The 23,662-nt window shown below is 40.4% G+C and overlaps 2 protein-coding genes across 9 annotated transcripts in view; both read left to right on the top strand.

Moving 5' to 3' along the window:
• Nucleotides 1–7,637: 7,637 nt before the first annotated feature.
• Nucleotides 7,638–13,333, top strand: uchl1 (ubiquitin carboxyl-terminal esterase L1 (ubiquitin thiolesterase)). The gene is made up of 7 exons (XM_050045369.1): nucleotides 7,638–7,892; nucleotides 8,626–8,767; nucleotides 9,411–9,496; nucleotides 10,076–10,123; nucleotides 10,691–10,760; nucleotides 10,841–10,899; nucleotides 12,249–13,333. The coding sequence occupies exons 1-7, from the start codon at nucleotides 7,680–7,682 to the stop codon at nucleotides 12,330–12,332; spliced, it is 702 nt and encodes a 233-aa protein (XP_049901326.1). The 5' UTR covers nucleotides 7,638–7,679; the 3' UTR covers nucleotides 12,333–13,333.
• A 1,613-nt stretch (nucleotides 13,334–14,946) lies between these two features.
• Nucleotides 14,947–23,662, top strand: part of LOC126390446 (LIM and calponin homology domains-containing protein 1-like) — a 33,993-nt gene continuing 25,277 nt past the window's right edge. For 6 of the 8 annotated variants that reach the window (XM_050044763.1, XM_050044760.1, XM_050044758.1 and 3 more), the window contains exon 1: nucleotides 14,948–15,393. In XM_050044763.1, the coding sequence (XP_049900720.1) occupies nucleotides 15,277–15,393 (117 nt within the window). In that variant the 5' untranslated portion in view covers nucleotides 14,948–15,276. Of the gene's footprint in view, nucleotides 15,394–23,662 lie in introns of all 8 variants that reach the window. The other 2 variants (XM_050044759.1, XM_050044764.1) reach the window with 2 other exon arrangements.

The following is a 23,662-nucleotide window of genomic DNA, read 5'->3' as shown; positions in this document are numbered from 1 at the left end:
TGGACACCGTGCACCAGACAGATTTTTTTCAGACATTTTTTGACTATTATTTATGTTCTATAATAGGTGTACAAATGATAAGTAATGCATCATGATGATTTAATGCATGAATTAAAGCAGGCTGTATCGTGAATTCCTGTTGCTCACTGTTAAATTCAGAGAGGCTGAACAAATACATTGGTCCAAAATGAACTTTTACGTAACTGGAATCCAGCTAATTTGGTCACATATGAATTAACATTCCTCGGCTCACTTGTTAATCGTGAGCATCAGGTCAAGCATCAAATCATCATGAGTCATACATTAGCTGAGCATTACATATGATTTGTACCCTTATTTGATATTATTCAGTGTCGCCATGCTCTACAGGAGTGTTACTGTGACTGAGAGCAAGCCAGTGTTGTATGACTGAACTTCACCCAAGATGATCTAATCTGTACCTGTGTCAGACACCAGGGGGCACACCACAAAGGCATGCCTGTAAAAAACAGAAATGTGGCATATAGCTTGAAGTTCAAAATAAAAGTTTTTCATCAGAAAGTAGTTAATGATGCCAAATGATTCTGTACACAGAAACTGGAAACTAGGAGACACCAGGTACTGACATCAGCTTGAGACTGACACCAACACTGGTTCATTGCCAACAGGGTAACTTGTACTAAATGAGGAACCTTATCTGAGAAATGTATAGATTAAATTAGTATTGTTTCTACCTTGAATGCTATTCATTCTGTTGTCTCTGGAATGTGTGGAATCTGCCTGGCACATCAGTGATTCACTGAGTAAACTGAATTGAGGGCTGCAGATCAATTCTAACAAAGAGACTTATCATAGAGAGAGAGATAGAGGAGAATGTGGGTTCTATAAAAAAAATGTCTTATTAAAGTTTTGAATTCACTTCTGTTATGCCCAGCTCGTTTAAGAGCACAACAAAAGAGGGAGAACCACACAGCAACCAGTTAGATTAACCAAAAATTTATTTAAAGAATAAGATTTAAGTGCAGATCAGTAATCAGTGGTGTGGTGAGAGGTGTTGGATGTATGAGGTGTATGTGTGTAATCATAAGGAACCAAAAGAGCCAACGTAACAAAACCCAAACCAAACCAAACAACGCTGGGGTTGCCTGGAGGCCCCAGCCATCCAGGAAGGAGAGAGAGAGACATCTTGGAATGGCCATGCCTTTATAGACAAGGCCACAGGTGAGGTGAATCCCCTGACGAGATGGGAGGGAGACAGGCAGGGAGAACCTGGGAAGGGAGGAGCACAGAGAGGCCAGCAAAACACAACATGGCCGAGGCCATCACACTTCACAAAAGAGATTTTTAAGCAGAATGGTTTTATTTTGAAAGAGCCACAAATACACATTTTGAGTGTGAAGGAATTTTGGCGCAAAATCCACTGTACAAAACACATACAGACACATAGCTACACAGACAAAGTCTGAGCTGCTTGTTAGGTAGCAGCAGGTGGGGTTAAGTGCCTTGCTTAAGGGCATCTAATGCGGACAGCTACAGCTCCATTTCTCGAACCTTCAGGCCACTGTAACCACTTGTTACTAGCTTTTAACCCCCTAAGCTATCATTTGCATCTCATGGTCTTCATATTCGATGATCAAAGGGATATTCTGGATCTTTTGAAGTGTGGTTTTATGAGCTTCTTGTCCATAGTCAGTATATAACATACAGTAAATGCCCCAAGTTTGGAGAAGCAGGCTGGAGTCACACATAGAAGCTAAGCAAAGTTCTGCTGTGGACAAGGGGCAGCAGCAAAATATATTTTGACCACCTAAAAAAAGATCATCATTATTTTAAGTCTATGCTATATTTAGAATATTTTCACTGCTTTACCTTACCATCAGACTCCAATTTTAAACAGGAAAATGAGGCTGTTACATTGCTCTCTTCTCTCTTCAAAGCCGGACTCCATTAAGAAAAACAGTAATTTAACATCACCAAACAGGAGCTGCTGGTCTTCCACTGCCTCAGTCAGTTAGTTAATTTGTATTATTGTGTGACTACATTGCTTGTCTTCCGTGTTGACACTCCTGCAGCTGTTCCATAATGGGTGCGTGCCGACAGACATCTACTTTATGTATCACCCTGACTATGAATAAGCACCTCACACAACCCTACCACAAAAAAATCTAAACTATCCCTTTAAGCTTCATACTTGAATTATGTGACCCTAAATCTTTGAGCCATGACAACTGAGCGAACTCTACTGGTGGTGAAGATCATGAGATGCATTTAAAAAGCTTCTTTTTTTTGTTTTTTTTTATTTTCAACTGTACATTACATTTTTCTGGATTTGTTTTGCCCTCACTTATTTTGATACAATGTATGTAATAAAATAAGATAACAATTCTGTAAACAGACAAAAACAAGGAAGTTGATGTAGTCAAAACTGTATTTGGTTAAGACTGTATTTATAGTGTACATATAAACAGACCACTTATAAATTAAGGATAGTAACCCTGCTCTAAAAACCTTGTTTTACTTTTGCATTATTGAATAAAGGAATAAAGGTTTTTGTTTTCGGTCCTTGTGGCCCATCCCTCGTGGAATTATTCAGATACATTAACTAACAACAAACAGACGACGGTGGGTCCACATGCTGGAACGCTCTAACAGCACAATACATAAATATCACAAACATAAACATTATACAAACGCAAGTGTAAACATAAACCTTGTACAAATATGCTCCAGGGTCAGGAGATATCCCACAACGTAAAACAACAAACACTGACCCCTAAGCACAAGACACACAACACAAATTCACAAATTCAAGACAAGATCTACATCCATTAGTGCCAAACACAGTCTATATTTGATTCATCTTATAAACTAGTATAAATAGTCCATATAAAACAATTTATCTGTCATATTTGTTATCATTTACAGAGCTTTCAGATATTTCAAATATAATGATAAAATACAGATTCAATTGAAAAAAATCAGATTAAATGTCCACACGCATTCACAGGCATCCAGGAACACCCACACACAAGCTGGATGTTTGGAGACAGCGGGTGTGGATCATAGTGCATCGTCACCTTCTGTATCTGTAGAGGTGTGATTGTTGAAGTAACAACCACAGGAACAGAGCCAACAGCGTGCCGAGTGAGACGAAGAGACAAAGGTACACCATGATGCTCCATTCCCAGCCTGCTGGTAAAGGAGGCACACCATTCACCTCTACAAATTTTGCCGGGATAGGCATGCTGCTGTACACAGGAAGCAGAGGTCAAAGGTCAAAATTAGATTTCTTCAGTTCCTTTTTGAGATCTGGGAGAGGAGAAGTGAAACTTCAGGGAAGTTACATTTGTTCTGATTTGATCCAAAAGTGAATGTTTGTTTTTCCTAATCTTGTGAGGACCACAGTCACCACACGAGCTGCTTTCACCTGCTGTTCAAAAAGGTTTTGTGGCAGGAAAGAATGATGACTGCGATCGAGTTCCCTCCTGGTCAACTGATTTAAGAGAAGAGATCTTGATCGTTGCAACAAATCTGATAGTATTTGTCTCCAGGGTGCATCTGAATGTCCAGTGAGCTGCTGAGCATCCCGACCCATCAGTGTCCTCTGTTCTCTGGCTGCTTCATCCAAATTTAATTTAATCAGAGAAACAAAAAACAAAAAAAAGATGGGAGTTGCCTCTTTTCTTCTGCTGACTTCTAGACCACTGTGTCATCCATGCTTATCCGCTTTTTAAACACCCACAAATACTCTATTTAAACACATAGACAGACAGAAGGACGTGTAGACACATAGGGTAAATCAGCAGCTACCCATATCACCCTGACCTGTGAGCCAAACACCCTGCAGGCAATCTCTCTCTTTCTCTCCTTCTCACACACACACACACACACACACACACACACACACACACACACACACACACACACACACACACACACACACACACCCTGCAGGTATGTTCACTACCTCTGGGGAATGTATTTAAAAGTCAAGCCCTGCATAAATGTTGCATTGCATGTTGAAAATCTATAAAAAGGGCCTGCGGACACATTTCAAATGTGGCATTTTCTTCAGACATACATGATCAAATTAATTTGTCAGATAAATGTTCTGTAATACGCCCCTTGAGTTATGATCTAATTGGCCTCATCTATTTTTCACAACAAAAAAAAATATGAAAATGGTAAATCGCAACCTTGGACCCTCAAAAATATCAATCATGCTCAGTACTCAGGGTGAGAAAACAAAGAATAACACAATGAAGCATAAAACATAATGGAAAGAGTGTTATTAAAGCCCATTCAGTCACCATGTATCAATGCACAGTCATTACAAAGTGAAAGCAAGTGTAGAAAGGTTGCAGTGCCACCAGGAGGAAGTGGTGAGCCACACAGCCACAACCTAAAATAAAACAGACAGGGAAGCAACCATAGACACATAGCATTTCTATACACACTCTTATCTCACTGACATGTACCAACAGGAATGATCAGTTACAGAAAGTTGCTGCTTAATCTCACAGAAACACCAACATGAACAAACAGACTTACCAAAACTGGAGAAGCAGGACACATTGCAGTAATATCCCCCAGGAAGAATCAAGAAATGGTATTGGCTAACCAGTTTGTGACTGTGGCAGAGAAGAGTCATGTAAAATGTGCAGACCTGAGGATTACAGAGTGATTTAATGTGAAGTGCATGGAATTTACAACAGCACTAAATGCTCTATATACAGAGCAGACTGTTGTTGTTACTATGGTCACATTTGGCAGTTGTGGTCGGATGCACTTCAGATAATGGCAGTTCCCATAAACAGGCATGTTCTTGCAGATATCATGGTTGATTGAGGAACACATGTAGAATGATAACATCAATGTCTTGAGTTGTCTTATCCTGCAGAGACACATCGAAAAAGTTAATCTACAAAGGAGTCAAGTAGAGCTTTAAAAGTATTTGGCAATACAACTGTTGCAAAGAATCCATGCAGCAGCTGATAAGGCCTAAAACGCTTTTTTATTTTTCTCCAAACACTGTTAAGTAACACTGACATCCTCTTTGTGTCAGCGAAAACTCCATTAACTCCAAACTCTGGTACAGAGTAACCTTACATTACCAGCAGCAGCAGCAGCAGCAGCAGCAGCAGCAGCAGCAGCAGCAGCAGCAACACAATGACTTCTCTGGAAACAAGACCTGTGCAGTGAGCCAATTAGCAATAAAGAGAAGTTAAACTGAACTTCCTCTACAGAAGTTTCAAGAACAAAATTAGTCATTATTGGCCTGGATGCTTAATATGTGATCTATGCAGTGCACATCATTTCAGTTAAGAATAAGAGGGTTTAGAAAATGTTTTGATTCTACCAAGGTCGTAGCCATGAAGTCAACACGAGGGGGGACCAAACCCGCTGGAGGGTCTGCCATCTCAGAAGAAGAAATAAAAATATGAAAACTAATTTCCTATTATACAAGTTATCATAAGCAAGTCCAGGATCCTGATATTCATGGACAGGATCTCAAGGCACAGCCAGGGGGAGGGGTCCGGTTTGGGGACCTCAGAATTACATCTCTGCTTTTTACAGATGATGTGGTTCTGTTGACTTCATCACACTGTGACCTCCAGCAGCTGAGTGTGAAGTGGTCGGGATGAGAATCAGCACCTCCAAATCTGCAGCCGTGATTTATGATTTTCTGTGGGAAACAGTTACTGCCTCAAGCAAGGGAGGTCAAGTATCTTGGGGTCCTGTTCACGAGTAAGGTTAAAATGGAGTGTGAGATGGATTGGCAGTTTGGTGTAGCTTCTGCAGTGAAGTGGGTGCTGCGCTGGACTGTCATGGTGAAGAGGGAGCTGAGCCAGAAGGGGAAGCTTTTGGTTTACTGGTCCGTCTACGTCCCAACCCTCACCTATGGTCAGAGCTCTGGGTAGTGACCGAAAGAATGATAAGCTTCCTCCGTGGGGTGGCTGGGCTCAGCCTTAAGCAGGATTTATACTTGTGTGACAGACCCTACGCCATAGCCTACGCACGTCACCTACGCATGCCTACGCATGTCGCCTATGCCATTGTGAGCATTTCTACTTGTGTGATGGTGTGTCTGTGTCACTCTGCAGTTACTCGGAGTAGAGCTGCTGCTCTTCCGCGTCAAAAGGGGTCAGTTGGGGTTGTGTGGGCATCTGATCAGGATGCTTCCTGGGCACCTCCCATTAGAGGTGTTCTGGAAACTTCCCACTGGTAGGAGGCCCCGGGGCAGACCCAGAACACGCTGGAGGGATTACATATCTCATCTGGCCTGGGAACGCCTTGGAGTCCCTCAGGAGGGGCTGGAAAGCGTTGCTGGGGAGAGGGACGTCTGGGGTGCTTTGCCTGGCCTGGTCCCAGATAAAAGCAGATGAAAATGGATGGACTGATGGATATACAGTATACTATACAAATATACATAAATTACACATGCAGCACAACATAAATAAGTGACATTTTACTTCAACTTTACAAGGGCTATCCGACAAATTTAAGCTAATAAAGACATTAACGTAGTTAATGTTGGTTGCTGGGTAAATGTGTGGCTATTATATGGCTATAGCCCATTTTCACCAAAACTATTTGTTAACAATTCATGCAATTTACTTATATTTCATAAGAAAAAAATACTTATTTCCACAATTTTTCTCAATTAAGGGGAGATTTTGAGCACATGTGAATTTTGGGGGGGATGAGTGGGGTGGTTGTGCCCAATATGTATATAATTACTGCCTTGGATTCTACATAAACTGTGAGTCCAGAGGTTAATTGACACATTAGCCAGAACCATTGATGATAGGTAGTGATCTATGGGAGTGATTAATATGTCACACCTTCCTTTCTAGAAAGATTTTACCAGAGTCATCTCACACATTTTAGCGGTGTGATTAAACTTAAATATATTTCCATATAAGGATAAATCTCGTTCTAGGATGTCATTACATGCTAAACGTGTAGCTAGAAAAACCCATCGTTTAAAATCACTCTGATATTTCTCAGTAGGCCTTTTAAATACGTACCCCACCGGTTATTTGATCTGAGCTCACCCCCCTGTCTGCCGGTAAGTGGTACGACCGGCAGCTTGAAGTACGGGTACGCTCTGTAACTTCAACTGACAGCTGCAGGAGCAAAGAAAGCAAGTGGACACAGTTTCCGAAGTGAAACCGAAAACATTGCAAAAATGGCGTGGACCCCGATGGAAATCAACCCCGAGGTGGGGAGAAATAACTGTTTTGTTAACTTGCGACGTGTTTTATAGACAACAAACTAACCTGTGGCCTCTGTTTGTGTCGTTTCAGATGCTGAACAAGGTGAGTAGCTAACGGTTAAACGTTTAGCAATGGCGACGCATTGGTAACTGTTTGATTCAACTGTCAGGTAAGTTTTCGCTAGCTAGTTAAAACGGCAGTGAAAACGTTAACTCAGACGACCGTTAAAACGGCACCAAACCACCACGTCGCTAACGTCACAGTCGTTAATACGAAGATGATATTGCTATAATGACTTGTATCGGTAATAAAGTGTCAGTTAATATCAAAAGGATGCGACAACAGACAGAAGAAGCGTCTATTTGGTTTTAATTAGCGGCAGCATCATCCCCAGCGCTGTTCCCAGTGTCTAGGCTACAGGGTGTGGTCTGCCTGGACCAGCACAACGCAGCATCTTTGAACACTCAGAGGGTTTCATTTATGTATGTCGTCTCTGAAACCTCAGCTGTTTCTCGACCATTAAAATCATCGTGTTGTGTTTATTTCCCTGGCTGCGTGTTCCAGATGATGAGCAAGCTAGGCGTGGGTGAGGACTGGCGCTTCGTTGATGTGCTGGGGCTGGAGAGTGAGCAACTGTCCGCCGTCCCGAAACCATGCTGTGCCTTGATGCTGCTCTTCCCATTGACACAACAGGTAATAACGAGGTGACGGTGAAGACTACTTCCTGGAAGGGAAGGGTGGGGTGAGCAACTGATACAGGCTGCACAGGGTGGGGTGAGGCTGAGGTGCGGGGAGGGCATGGATGGATAGAGAAAGAGAGGTGATGTTATGTGATGGGTAGGAAAAGGGGGAGACTGGGATGGTAGCGAGGAAATGAATCAGCAGATGCTAAATTTATTTTCCTCAGTATGAAGTCTAATCATCCTAGACATTAATCAAACCTAGACATTGAACTCCAGACTACCATTCTCAGATGGGCTTTTATTGTGATCCTGGGAGCCAGACCAAATCCCCAGGGCCAACAGTCGAAATACTAAACTAATAATCAATTTAATTATCCATTGTTTTCTCCAGTTAATGAAATTATCAGTTTGTCTACAAAAGGTCAGATTATTGTGTACAAATGGCCATTGCAGTCTCCCAGAGGTCAAGATGATGTCTTAAAATACCTAGTATGTTCTAATTATTGTAAATTGAATATCTTTGATATTTATTTTACATTAATATATATAGAAAAGCAGTAAGTGTTTCTATTGGAGAAGCTGTAACTATACGTATTTGTGTTTTTGCTTCATAAATGACACAGCTAACAGATGCCAACATTTCTTCTATTGTTCTGCTTATTGGTGTTTCCACGTGCGCATTTCAAGTGGCATAATTGGCTGCATGACCATGACCATGCTCTATCTGTCTGTGTGTACGGCAGCATGAGTCTTTCAGAAAGCAGCAGGCAGACAAGGTTACAGGAGGCTCTGAGGTTTATTTCCTGAAGCAGACAGCAGTCAATTCCTGTGGCACCATCGCCCTGCTGCATGCTGTGGCCAACAACCAAAGCAAACTGAAATTTGGTGAGTGCAGATCAACTAAGCACTAGTACCAAAATAAATACATAACAGTACATTTACTAATATTGATATAAGTAAATAGTTATTTATTAAAGAGCATATAGCTGTTTGTCAGTGTCAGTGACTCAGCAGTTTCTTTCAAAGTGCAGAGATATCTTTCTTTCATCATTCACATTCATTTTAATGTAGTTTTAGTTGGTTTTCAGTGTAGGAAAATGCCAGACTTGCAGTTTTTGTTGAAGCTAACAATCAAAAGCCCTGAAATTTGTGAGGTAAAATCCGGCAGCTTCATTATGGACAGTGACATAGGCCCAACCTCTCATAAGGTTTACATTCAGATATATAGACATATAGGGGTTAGGTCTGTAGGTTATAAAAACCAGAATGTTCCAAAATATTTGCTGAATTATCCTGGGTAGCGAAATTAAGTGCATTTAAAGTAAGTAGAAGGAGGAAAATTAAGCAAAATTAATGGCACTAACAATAATTTTCTTTCTTTTAATTAATCAATTATAATTGGCGATACAGTTATTTGGTGGAGCAGATTTTGATATTGGGGTTGGTTGGTATAGTTTGGATATTTTAATATGAATGAATGGTGTATTTATTCATGATCAACTTTTGATGCTGCTTGTGGTCTTTTCAGATAGTGACTCTGCCCTGAAGAAGTTTCTAGAGGAGACTGCAAACATGTCTCCTGATGAGCGTGCCAAACATCTGGAGAAGAACCAGGTAAGATAAACACTGTTGAAGCTGCTTTATGTTCTTCTGTTTGAACCTGATCAGCAGAGGCTAAGGTTTCTTTTATTGTACCAGTGAGATTTCATTGCCTATGAGCTAATGATCGGAGGCAGTGTATGGTTACTGGCTAAGCTATATCTAAGCTAAATCTAAGCTATAGAGAAAATGTTTAGTATGTATTTAAACTAGAATGACTAATCAATAAAAAAAGACTCAATGGCATTTGCTACATTTTAAAAACAAAATAAACCCACAGAATACTCATAATTTTTTAGATTTCTGTTAGTATTACATAACTTACATGTTTCGTTTCACCACTTGGGGGCGCCAGACACTGCTAAATCTTTGTCACTCCAAAGAGCCCTTTACAGCTAAATGTTCTCAATATTATTACAGAATGTACTATTGGAAATATGTGCCTTTAAAACCTCAAACCTTTGCTTCATTTCTAAGTTACAAGTCTGATTTGCAGTGTTTCTGGCAGAGACATCTCTGCATGTTTGTTTTACAGAGGACAATGTACTTTTTTATCAATATTAAACTTACATGTTCTGAATTTTACTTCTCCAGGCAATCTGTGAGGCTCACAATGACGTTGCAGCCCAGGGCCAGTGTAGGGTAAGATATCAGCAATATCAACTACTAGTGGTTAACATATTTTACCCCTTTCAGGCAGTAGATGTGCATACGATACGTTGGAATCATTCATATGAGACAGCTGACACCCTCCTTGTCGCAGTGTTTTCCGTACACTTAACCGACCTGAGAGTTGCACAATTTAGTTTTACCTCTGTGTCTGTCCTTATTCACACTCTGTCTCTTGGTGGCCCATATATGAGCTTGCTCTCTTTCTTTTTGGTGAGCATCAGTATTATTGAATCAATTTCTGTTCCTGGTAGCAACACCAGGTAACCTTAGCCGTGCAACATCCAACCTCCATCCAACCCTGGTTGAGAGGAGGATCATGAAAGACAGCCCCTATTAGACCCCAATGACCCTGATGCGGGTTTGACCTCTCATCACTGTTGGTCTGAAGGGGGTATTAGAGAGAGATAAGATGTGAATTTAAACTAAATGTGGTGTTGATGGCAACAAGTTGCGCTGCAGTACTAGTCTTTTCTGAAGCCCTTTTTGTCTCAAAATATTCACTCTGAATATTAATTCCTCCTATCTCAACTTTCACAGCCGGAAGCCGACAAAATCAACTTCCACTTTATTGCCTTTGTCAATGCGGATGGACAACTTTATGAACTGGGTAAGCAAATCAACTCATTGTGTACATTACTGTGTGTGGCTTCACTTTTTGGATTGCTAATTATCTTATTTGTCTGTAAGATGGGAGAATTAATGGACCAGTGAAGCATGGAGCTACCAAAGACGAGTCATTCATTACGGTAGGTAAAACTGTGGTCATTCTTTAACAATTTGTGTGAATTCTGTATTTATTGAAATATAATTGTGAGCCAAGTTCTTTTCTCCACATGGTTTGTGATGAGTCATGGTATTAAACTGGAATAGGGAGTGGCTGTTCCCTAGTGTCTTGATTCAATCAATAAACTTGGCTAATGCACACTCTCAAATCTCCAGTAGGAATCATAAAAAAGTGGGGACTGTAAAGAAGACTAGTAAACTGACGTCCATGTCTACAAAAATCATAAGTTGGAATTAAAGCAATGTTATGTTTCACCTTACATTTGAACTGCCACTCCTGAAGCCATGTAAGTCAGGTCTCTTTGTTAAATATTAGATGAATAAAAAAAATAAGCTGTTTAGAAAAAGCATAATGGAACTGACAGATAAAGCAGGAAAACAAAGTGTATTTAGTTCCAGTTTAAAAACATGCCAAAGAAGTTACTGAGAGTCATGTCCGTGCTCAACTCAGAGCCTTTTAGACTGTCATGTCAGACTACCACAAGAGGGCGCTACATGCTTTAGGGATTGAACTGTAGCATTAAATGTTTTGATGATTTATTGGATCTCATTTAATGGAAGCAGGACTACTTAAATCCTAAAGTAAAACCAAATAAACCTACACAGATAAATACTGAATTTTAAGACCTGCATTCACAATTCTACTAGAGCATATGGGTGGACAATATTAGCAAAATAAAATGTTATTATTTAATGAATTACTTACAGCTTTGACCAAATACCAAATATCAATGAAATTATATACACAACTTTTTCTACAAAATGTGTAATGTGGTTAAGATAAGCATTAAGAGGAATTCATTTTACTAAGCTGGTGTGGTCTAATGAGTTTTAAAAAAAAAGCCTTAAAAATCTAAAATACAATTATAAGCTATATGATTATAAACACATTCTTGACGTCAAGCTTCATATTAAAGTATTAAGAGCTATTTGTTTAATGCAACTTTTATATTACTGTTTTTTTACTTTTGTATTTTATTGTTCATTAAGTTGAATTTTACACGAGAGGCCTTGATTGTCATTATTGTTTTAACAACCGCCCAACCTGTTTATACAACCTATCGGGGAGTATATAAATATTAACAGTAACATGTCCTCGGATATTTGAAAATTGCTCCATCTGTAGGACAGTCTTTCCTTTGTGGCTAGTAGCCTCAGATGTCAGTAGTGCAGTTAAAAAGTTCAGTTTTTATAGCTTATGTATAGTGGAGCACAAATAACTTAATTAAACATGATTAAAAAATATATTATTTTAAATTACATACAGATTTTACTGAAGATTAAACTTTTTTCTCCTTTCATATGTGCCCAGGATGCATCCAAAGTGTGCCGTGGCTTCATGGAGAGAGAGCAAGGCGAGGTCCGCTTCTCTGCAGTGGCTCTCTGTCACAGTTAGATGTTTAGTAGGACGCACAACCAAATTGTAAACCAAAATGTCCTGGAGCATTCACAAGGCAAACACAGTCATCAGGCACCCAGAACAACCTGTGAACACACACATCTGCAGACACTATGCACTATAAAGCACATATTGTTGCCACATACTGTACTTTCATCTCATGAACAAAGCATTCTTTAGCACATGTACACACAAAATATCAAAACCTTTTGTTCTGCTGACACTAACTGCTACAAGCTTGTCCCAAACTTTTTTGTGTGATATCATTTAGCAATGAGAATTGTAAAACATGAGGTCAGATCTCACCACTGCTTGTGTGCATATGTGTATTTGTCTTTTTCTGCAAGTTTTTTTTTATATGTAGTCAGTGGTGGATCGGTGTCAAACTCAGAAGATGCTTAAATACCTTTTGTGCCAATAAATAGAACAAAGAAGAGTGAGAAGGAAAAGGCGGAAAACTTGTACGGAGAAATGTTTTGCCTGTTTCTCTGAAAGCCTTTAGTTGCTGTGTGGTTGAGTGTATAAGGATCTGACATTCCTCAGAAGAGCCCAAATGTATCCGTAGGAATAATTTAACCATTGTTAGGAAATTGCACGCAACCTTTTGAGTGGTATTCTTGGGTGACATTTCTCTCAGAAACTGAGGTTGTCTTTGAGAAGATTGTAGTGGTGGATCGCAGTAGTTTACATATGTGTTCAAAAATTAATACAATTGTTTGCACTTTATTTGAAAAATGGGTTTTCACTTAAAAATCTACAAATAGTCAAATACACTGTTAGTGTGCAAGTTTAAACACATAAAATACAAAATGATCGGGACCATCGTAACAAAGTGCTACTCTATGTTGAGTTGTTGTCGTGCATTGCAGGGTGATAGTACTGTGTGTTTAGGCTGTGCACCAATTGTTTACCTTTCTGCACTTTCCAAATACTATGTTGCTGTAGTTCTGTCGGTGATGCAGCTGTGGGAATTCAATAAAGCAACCATTAAAGTTAAATGTGTCTCTAGCTCTTCCTTTAAAACCCAGTAATCTGTCGCCCTTAACTGACCTCCCCCAGTCGCCAGTCTACATTTTAGCAGACACCCATTTATACTTTTGTCGCATAAGGTGATGAAGTGGTTAATGTCCTACTGCCCTCACAGCTTGAGGCTCATCCTTACCAGTGTTGGCTACTGCTCAGCTGCAAAGGGGTGAAGCAGGAGGAGGAGGACTGTTTGTCTGCTCAGTTAACTCATCACTATAGATGCTGACACAACACTGTTCTGTGCTGCAAAAGAACAGACAAAATGCGATACACAGGATATTAACCTTAGTGACAGGATTCTTTTGATGAAGACCAAGGGACTGAAAAAGCCTCTCTGAATCTTGAGGCACAAATATATACGGTAGTTAAGTCTTAATCCCAACAGACAAAATAATATCAAAGACCATAGGAGGTAATATAGCTTTACAAGTATCCCCTGGTTGTGTCTTTCACTAGGTGAGAGCTTCACCTCTTCATTCAGGTGATCTGGTAAGAAAATAGAGGTCTGACCTTATTAAAAAGGTCACATTTTCACCAAACACTAAAGGCCATGACACTGTGTACACAACTATTATCTACAGCACTGATTACTTACGATGTTACTGATTACCACCAGTCTTTGTTAAGTGTGTGAAATGCAGTTTGTAAGAGTTTATGGTGCTATTGATTTTGTGCTGTGTAACAAACTCAGTGACTGTAAAGGAAAACTGAAGCTATCTTGTTTTTTTAAATGGGGCATATACATCTTATTTTAGCCACTTAAAGGCAAGGCTGTTATTGAGGGCAGTGAGACCTCTTTTGGGGCTTTTAGCATCACGGGGGAGTTAATATTATACAGTGAAAAAGTTGCACTTTTTCATATTGTATTTCTAATGTAAGTACTTTAATGTCTACTTTAATAAATCATATCTCGTTGCCTTTAATGACCCACAGGGTACAAAGCACTTACTGCTGTGTACATGGCAGCTTCATTTTATACTATTAAGTATACAACTATGTGTCAGTTTGTTGGATTTAATTACATATGAGATATAACCTACATTTATCACGGGTCACAAATGGGCTTTGCAATGACACTTCTCCCCTACAGACAAAGGCTCAGAAGTGTTTCACCATGCATCAACAAGCCTGCAACATTTTATTTGTTCATTTAATTTCAATTTATCGCTCACAGGGTTGGTTACTGGACAGGAAAAGCTGGCATCTACCCAGGGGCCCTTAGACTCTTAAGGGCCTTTGTTAATTAGGGGCCCTGTAGCTAAAGTTGGTTTTAACAGCTTTATTATTTCAGGTAGGCCTAATATTGTGATTAAATTGTGCATATTCCTTAACATAGTTGTGTTTAATGGACTCAATCAGTCACTTAAACCTCGACTTTTTGACATTTTCTTGCGAAATAGCTCTGCATTTTTAAAGCCAGTGGACTTTCAAATGCTCAGGTAGCATCAGCATGAAGCAGATCTCCTCAAACAAATAACTGTGCAGCCACATAACGGGACATATTTTGTAATTCCCCCCTCTCTTCCTCTCCTCTATCTCTGTCCATCTCTCTCGACCTCCCCCGCATAGATTCCTGCCTGCGCGTTCACGTGTCCTAAAATGCGCGGCAGCAGCCTCGCGCAGTTCGGCTGCGTACAAGAATCATTATTTTTAGCGCCCTAGCTCGTGTTGCAGTGTCGGGGTCGCGAGCTTTTCTCTCCACCTCCGTGCCACACTTTGAGCAGGACCTGCGATTGAGCACCAGAGAGCCAGAGCTGGAGTTGCGGGGCGTTTGACGGTAGAAAGCGAGGAGGAGGATAACGGGCTGACAGAGCGGGGAGGGGAGCACCACCAACACATCTTATCACATATCACGTATCACCGTCCGGTACACACTCACTCACTCTGTGGTCCTCGGTAAACGGCCTGCCCGGAGATGGCTAGCCCCACAGCAGGTCGAGATAACCCGGAGGCTTCGCCGCGGGACGAGCCGGAGCTGTCAGGGTCGCACCATCCCGAACCAGCCTGTCTGGAGGCGCAGAAATGGATAGAGGTAAGTGACCGCTTAGGGAGGCTCAGGGGCCTGCTGCTACACCACAAGGGGGACAGAAACGGGGCATACTGGGGGATATAAATACATACAGCACCGGTGTATCGTCACCTGTTGTGGGGACGATGCAGTGTCGGGTTACCGTGTGGGACAACGGCTCCGCTGCGTGGCAGGACGAACGTATGTGTCAAAAGTTTTCACACATGTGAGGCTCTTCATGTTATTTAACACACGCACCAACACTATGTGGACTTTAAACACCGACAGAGCGAGAAAATACACCTCAAACATGGCAGTAAACGCCACAGAGCAGCCGTTTATTTTCCGTTTGTTTAGCAGCCTATCAGTGATGTGTTTTATTAGCTAGCAGGAGAAACGCCCCCTTCTTCAGGCGCGAGGGGATTCCGGTTGCCATGGCAATGAAACCGGGCCAGCGTTCACGCACGAGATGCTATACAGTACCAACCGTTGATCGCATCGGATGAGATTATCATGTGTGGTTTGCTGCGCCGCTTCACCATCATCTGCTCGGATAAAAAACGCCTCTCTCCATAAGCCTGAGTGGTGAATCATGATTTTGCCCGTGGAGCTGCGTTATGACCTATTTTTTGCTGTCCCCGCTTCAGCCTACCGAGCCTACCTGCCAACTAGAATCTCAGATTTGGGATATAAAGGACTGGAGGTACAACAAAGTGAGCTATTATGTAAAAGTTTTGGCTTTAACTTCAGTACTTGGCTGCGTTTCCACAGGACCCCCACAATCTGTGCAGTTTGTTTTAGACACAAGACAGTTACTACAGCCTGTGGTAGGTAGATAGAGAAGGACATGGATAGCTAGATTTATTCGACCAATCTGAGGATAAATACAAGACTGGAAACTTCCTGTCCTGGCACACAATTGCAACTGTTGTGATTAAAACCCATTAAGATAAAAACCAAGCCCTGCCTTCAAGACTTCACTTAAGTAAAAGAGAAGTATTACCTTCAAAATATACTTTAAAGGTCCAGTGTGTAGGATTTAGGGGGATATATTGACAGAGATGGAATATAAATGTATATTTTCTCTAGTGTATAATTACCTAAAAATAAGAATTGTGTGTGTTTGTTACTCTAAAATGAACTGTTAATATCTGTTAATAGCGAGCCCTTGTCTAAAAAAAACACTATGTTGCACCACCGTGTTTCTGCAGTAGCCCAGAACAGACAAACCAAACACTGGCGCTAGATCAGGGCTTCCCAACTGGTAGGATGTGGTCCAAAAGTGGGTTACTGGTCCATTCTGTGTGGACCACAAATGACGGGAGTCACGTTTGTAAAAGAAAAAAAACCAAACCAAAAAAAGCAACGTAATTTTGAAGTACAGTGAATTTCTGGCACGTTTCTTGCTGTAGAGTGAGTAACTAATGGACAGGTACTTAACAGAGACAGTAAACAAGCTTGTCAACGTGGCCAAATGCAAATATGACGCTCAATATATTAAACTGTTTGTACCTTGAGCTAAGGAAAAACCCTGTTGCTGGACCACTTGGGAACCACTGCTCTAGATAGTGCCATTTTCATGCCTGCCATTGCCGCAAGCAGTCCCAAGTCCAACAAGCAACGTCTGAAAAACATTGATTTTTTTTTTAACGTAGAACTTTTCTATTTCATGTTTTTAGCAGTTGAAATCACTGGGTCTGTTTCTTTTGGAGAGGAATACCTCTGCAGGTAATGTGGCTCCCAGAAAGAAGCCTCCTGAACAATAAACACTGAAGGAATCCTAACCGGGACACATTTCAGCTGGTTGTAATGTCCTCACCGCTATGTGCCACTAAAACCCCCTAAATCTTAACACTGCTCATTTAGGTACCAAAACTAAAAGTATTTATTATGCAGAATGGTCCATTTCAAAACATTTTTTTATTGCTGAATTATAATTATTAATGCATTAATGGTGTAAGCATCACTAAAGGTGGGGCTAATTCTACCTACTTTATGTACTGCCAGTTAGCCTAATCTATAATGATACATCATAATGCATTAGTTGATTGAATTTTGTATTCTAAATCTGCAAAAAGCTGGTATCTAAAGCTGTCAAAATAAATGTGGTGATATACAAAGTCAAGTATTTGCCTCCAAACCATAGTGAAGTATAAAGTAACAAGAAATGGAAATCCTCTAAAACGAAGTACAAGTGCCCCAAAATTGTAGTTAAGTACAGTACTTGAATAACTGTACTAAGTTACATCCTACCACTGGTTAAAACAGGCAAGACAGATTAAAATCATCCAAAACAAAGCACACAAACAAACCTACAAAACAGACTTAAAATGTATTATTAAACAAATATGTCTTTACCAAGGAGAAGTTAGATTTCAGTTTAACAGCTAACAGCCCACTAAAGTATTTTTAAAAGCCTCTGAATCAGTCCATCGTAAAACTGAAATCCAATTCGAGATTCGAGAATTTTGCTAAATTTTATTGCAGTGGTTTCCAACTTCGGGTCAGGAGTCAGGACACAAACTGGATACTGTCTGTCTGTCTGTCTGTCTGTCTGTCTGCCCATCAAGATTAGATGGTTCCCTCAGGGCTGCATCTTTCTGCCTTGATTACTTTTAGTATTTCAGAGGCCACAGAAGTGGATCATTCGTCTCCCCGTCCACCCAGTTCAGATGTGTCAGCGCCCCACATACAGTGCAAGAAAATCAAAATGATCAGCATTAATGAAAAAAAAAAATCTTCTGTCTTTGGAGAGCAGTGGCCTATTTAGGTGGCTTTAGAGATATTAATATGTGTAGATCATTTCCACCAAACTTGCAGTTATTCCTTCAGTGAAGGATGTTGAGGTTGGATGTGTCTTACTCTCACAAGTCATCCTTGTGCCCTTCTCAATCACAGAAAAAGGATTACAAAAGATTGCATAGGCCTTGAATATATTCCAGTTTAAAGGATTAAGTTATCAGCAAGGCTTTTAATAATTCTTGCACATCTCAAAGACATAGCGCACCTTTCTATAACCTTTAAAGTTTAAAGCAGCAGTGTGCTTTATTGTGTTGAGCATACTTTTTTTACTCATTGGTGGTTAGAACTGGTTATCCTTTGGTCCCTTTAACAAAATATGGCAAAACTCTTTGCGCATCAGTTATTGTTTTAACACAAGCATCCATAATGTCACAAATCTGTAACTACTGTAAATCTCTGTAACTACTGTATTCTACTTAACTCAACAAAAATGGCTTCAAAACTTTCAATGTTTGGCAGTTTTTGATGCCAAAATGCAATAACAAATCTTGGTCTGCACGTAAAAATACCAGTGGTCGCTGTGTTACATCAGCCATGTGCACAAACAGTGTTGTCTGGGTTAAAGTTGGCCTCTAAGTCCTAATCTCTCCTGCAGCGTCTTTGCTCGGCGTTCCTCTCGGTTTGTCGTCTTCCTGCCTCCTAATTCTCCAGTTATTTTCAGACCAGTCAGGCTGACTCTATTTCTAGTGGTGTATTTATGCGCTCACTGCTCTCACAGGTGGGGATGATTCAGGGTTAACCATTCCACCCTACTCTCCGTGCTGCATTTCAGCCTGCGATTGTGTGTGTGTGTGTGTGTGTGTGTGTGTGTTTGCCATGCCTGTAAGAGTATGCAAAGTGTATTCACACACACATACACATGCCGATCAGCTATGCATGACACTGCTCCCACACTCCTCAGACACGCCCCGGTTGGGTGACACTGGTCACTATGGGAACATAACATGGGCAGGCTCTCAGGTGTCACTGTTTCCAGGGGGGCAGTAGAGCAGTAGGCTATATATCACCACCTGACCTGGGCAGGAAATAAGACTGGCACAGACAAGACCTTTCTATCTGTTTATAAACGACACAGGGCAGGATTAGGCTGTCTCAAAGCCGATACACCACGTCGAAGGTGCTTTAAACCTGCTGGATGTGAAATTGAGCAGGTTAAAGTTGTACAGGCTTAGACACACACAAAGTTAACTTTAGTGACAGCAGTTAACCTCTGCTGTCACCGGCCTTCGGTACATAGCGAGAGTTAAGGTCTGTCATACAGGGAATAAACGAAAGAGTGTGTGTGTGTGTGTGTGTGTGTGTGTGTGCCAGATGTCACAGCTGTCTGTCCTGGGCAGATTAACTCCAATGGTCACAGACAGCCAGCTGTGTCTGCACGAGAGAGAGAGTGTGAGAGCAGGGATTCATGGGATTTTCCATGGATCAAACGCTGTATGAAAGAATGAGAAATAATGATGACACAGACTTGCTGTTGGCAGAGATGTCTTTCATGTCTCAGTGAGTCTTGAAGTTTTTTCTAAGCCAGAATAATAGTTTGCCACAGACAAAGCTAAACATATTGTCTTGTGTTTGATATAAAGCATTAGAACACTGTGCACTTGCAGAAAGGTTAATGATAATAATGCTGCATTGTAACGTGAATAATTGGCTCTGATTTGCACTGTGCATATGAGTTTGTGTTGTGTCAACTTTGAGCTAAAAAAAAAAGTAGTGCACTAAACTATACAACATTTAGGATGCTAATTTTGTAGGTTTTGACAGATTTGATAACAGTAAATACCAGCTTTAAGTATGTTAAATTAGTATAACTACATTTTTATGTACAGCGCAGAGTGAAATGTAAGTGTATGTTAAAATATCATTGTAGAATATCATATTTTGTATATTTTCATGCAATGAAAAATATCAAATTATCATGCAGTGATAACACTAATGCTCCTTCCACACTTACTGTAAATTCCATTTTAGTGAGCTACTAATTTATTTTACTGTCATGAAGATATGTAGTACCATGAGTATGATTGGAGGAAGTACTTTTGTTCCTCGTATTGAAATGATATCCATTGTCAGTAGCTGAAGAGCCTGATGTTTTCTAGTCACTCCGGTTAATTACTCTGATCCAGATTAAACCCATCCTCAATCTGGATTATGACTTTATCTCTCTGTCTTTCTCTTTCAGTTTTTTTTTGCTCTTTGTCTTCTCTTCTCCTCTGTATGTCACATGGCCATTAGTGTGCAGAATGCCTACAGCACATAATAACATTATAAAAAAGCTAATGCTTCTGCACCACGGCAAAAAAACAAAACAAAACACCAGCCTCTTTTAGCGGTCAGCCTTTAACCCTCTACATCTTCTCCATCTCCTGGCTTGACTGGAAGCACAAAGACATTTCAGCATGATTCAATTTACTTTGTGCCTCCCATACATCAACATTACATTTGAGTCACAGGGCTAAGCACACCTACTGCTGCTCTGAAGGTATTTCTAGACTCTAAGAATTAGAATTTGTTTCGGTCTGCAAATAGAAATAAGAACGTCATGTATTTATCTAGAAATTCATGTAAATAAAGTCACAGCTTCTCACAGAAAATGGCAGATACTTGAATAGCACAGTTAACATAACTTAGACACTTCTGCAGTCCGAAAAAGGAGTAGGCTGAAGCTACAGCTTATAACACCTACCCTTTTGACAGCACATCATTTGTAGCAATCAACAACAAAACAACCAACACAGGTAAACAAGACAAAATAGCAACAAAGACAAAATGCAACACACACAAAAGAAAAAAGAAAACGTATGAAAGGCAATTTACACACTTTAAGTTCCTGTACCCTGTTCTGTTACGTCAGTATTACAGTCTGATTATCCATTTTCATATTTGATCAATACATTATTTGGATTTTTATCATGTTGCATTTCGTATTCCAAACAAAGATGGTAGCTCTGTTATTTTCATATAAAACGTTTTTCTTGTGTAGCCACAAAACCAGAATGGATATAATTCATATCAGGCTACAGTTTCTGGACAAAGAATCAAAGTGTGAATGTATGAAAGATCCTTTATATCATGCAACAGAATTAAAATTTTTAATCCTAATGGTTAGAAGAGTTGGAATGCATCACTTGAGTGTCACACCTAATTTTGTAGTATTCCTATGCAATGACAATAGAGCCTTTCTAGTTCTAGTTTATAGTTTAGTTTGAAAACTCTGGCATTACATTTTTAGTCTGGAGACATTTGAAAACGATGATGTAGATACCCATGTTTGCTTCCTGAATGGGTCTTATCAGTCACAATGTGTAAAGCCAAGATGTACGTACCTATTGTGGCTTTATCGTTGTTGTGTGGGTGGCGTCACTCTTTTCTGTTGTCATGGCTTCCTCCAGTGATGGTTAATGCTGGCACTGCTCTAATGTATTTGCAACAACTCCCAGTCTGTTTTCTGCCGCCTTGACTGCCTTACACTCATTTTACTTTCAGCAACCGTTCCACCTCATCATTAATCCAAGCAGAGAAATCTCTACTTTTCGCTATCTCCACAGTACTTTCTGTAACTAAGCAAACCACCACACAAGACCGTGACTGAATCTGCTTCCTGTTTACACTGTCTCACACATGCCCATATGTGTTAGTATGGATGGAGATTATTCCTGAAACAGTGCTAAAATGCTGGTGTGCATGGAGATTGTTTTCATTTTACAGTGCTGTTTTAATGTTAAACATATTCCTGTGGATGTGACCTTAGAATCAACTCAGGAGATAGTCTAACTGTACCATGTATAACACTAGACGGGCACTCCTACATCTCAGACCTCTGCCAAGGCCAAATGCCACATTTCGCAATTTTAACAAAAGTGAAAAATAATTTGTGTTTTCACCCCGAGATTCCAATCCACTCCAGAATTTAATAGGTTTTTCCTTAACCCATGCTTCAATCTTCCAAAAAGTTTCATGAAAATCAGGTCAGTAGTTTTTCCAAAATCCTGGTGACAAACAGACAAACCGAACTGAAAACATAACCTCTTTGGCGGTGGTAATAACCAACAAACTGTAGCAGCAGCAGCAGCAGCATGTTCCCATATTATTATCACTTCTCTGGGCCTGCAGATCCTGGCTTTTGTCGCTCAAATGCATTACGGCACATGCTTATTAGAAATTGCACCGCTAACTTGATATACTGCATATTTTTCTCCTCTCCTGCTTTCTATTTTTCTAGCCTCTCATTCTTTCCATCTTGTTACAGTTGTTAAAATAAAGTAAATGGTACTTTGGCCTACTTCTGCTTCTCCTCTGCCCCCCACACACAATCCCACCTCAGGGTTTAAATGGTAGCTGCTGCTGCCATTCACCCAAGCTGAGCAGAGCAATCCACCATGGGGACTGAGAGGGAGCGAGGGAGGGTCGAATTACCGTCGCTGGCGCTGAAATACCCCAAAGGCCTTCAGTTTGGTCTTTGTAGCAGACATGAATGCTCACTTAACACATACACACACACACATGCTGGCATACGTCATGTTTATCAAGGTTTGACTCCAGGCCTTTGAAACATTTACAACATGGTCATGCATAATTTACTGACCAAGGAGAGTACTGTATTGAGGGAGAGCAGGATGACTATGTTTGTGTTTGGTGTAGGTTGTGCATGTGTGTGTGGTATGCAGGACACAGACAGTGTGTGAGGAGGGTGAGGGTGGTTAACAACTGGTTATGTGTAAAACGCTGAAACTGAAATACAGCAATTAGATAAGGTGACTGACGTGAGCATTCATGTTTTGGATGAAAAATTTAAGCAGAGGAAGAAAGTCTGTCATGAGTGTGTGTTAAAAAGAAAGACAGTGTGTATATGTGTTCGTATGTGTGTGTGTTTGTTTGTATGTGAGTGTGTGACAGCAGAATGATGAAAGACAAGAAAAAGAAAGAGATGCCAATGGGAAACATCTGGTCATCACTTACATAATGATAAAACAATAGGCTGTTTTCATAGCTGCAGATGGACTTAGTGTGTGTATGTGTGTTTCTGTGTGTGCATGAGAACTGTACATAAAGAAACAGAAAATAAATCCTCACCAAAAATATAGCTGACAAGAAGAAGAAGAAGCAGAAGGACTCAAATATTTTGCCACCAAAATAACTTTGCATTATTATCTGCGGTCAGCTGCAGACAAAAACTGACACATTGGCTCAGACTTAGAGTGTTTATATGTTTAGGAGCACACTGTATATGAGCAGTGGACACAGCGAGAGTGTGTGCCAGCAGTTAACAGTTTCGACGCTAACTATAATCTGTGCTAATCTGGATTAAAAGTCTAAACAGTCAAACCCCTCTTCTTTTCCATTCATCCTTGGCTGCTGGTTACACAACAGCTCCAGAAAGCAGTGCATGTGTGTGGGTTGGTGCTGTGGTAGTATGTCACTGTTAGCTTCCTCCTACAGGACAGGCTGCAAATTGGAGTTCAGGTTAGAGGACTGAGATTATCGTTCGCCGAGG

Source organism: Epinephelus moara, chromosome 5 (genome assembly GCF_006386435.1).
Source record: "Epinephelus moara isolate mb chromosome 5, YSFRI_EMoa_1.0, whole genome shotgun sequence".
In the NCBI taxonomy this organism is placed as follows: domain Eukaryota; kingdom Metazoa; phylum Chordata; class Actinopteri; order Perciformes; family Serranidae; genus Epinephelus; species Epinephelus moara.
The sequence above is the reverse complement of the archived record's forward strand: the minus strand, read 5'-3'. Positions and strand labels throughout refer to the sequence as shown.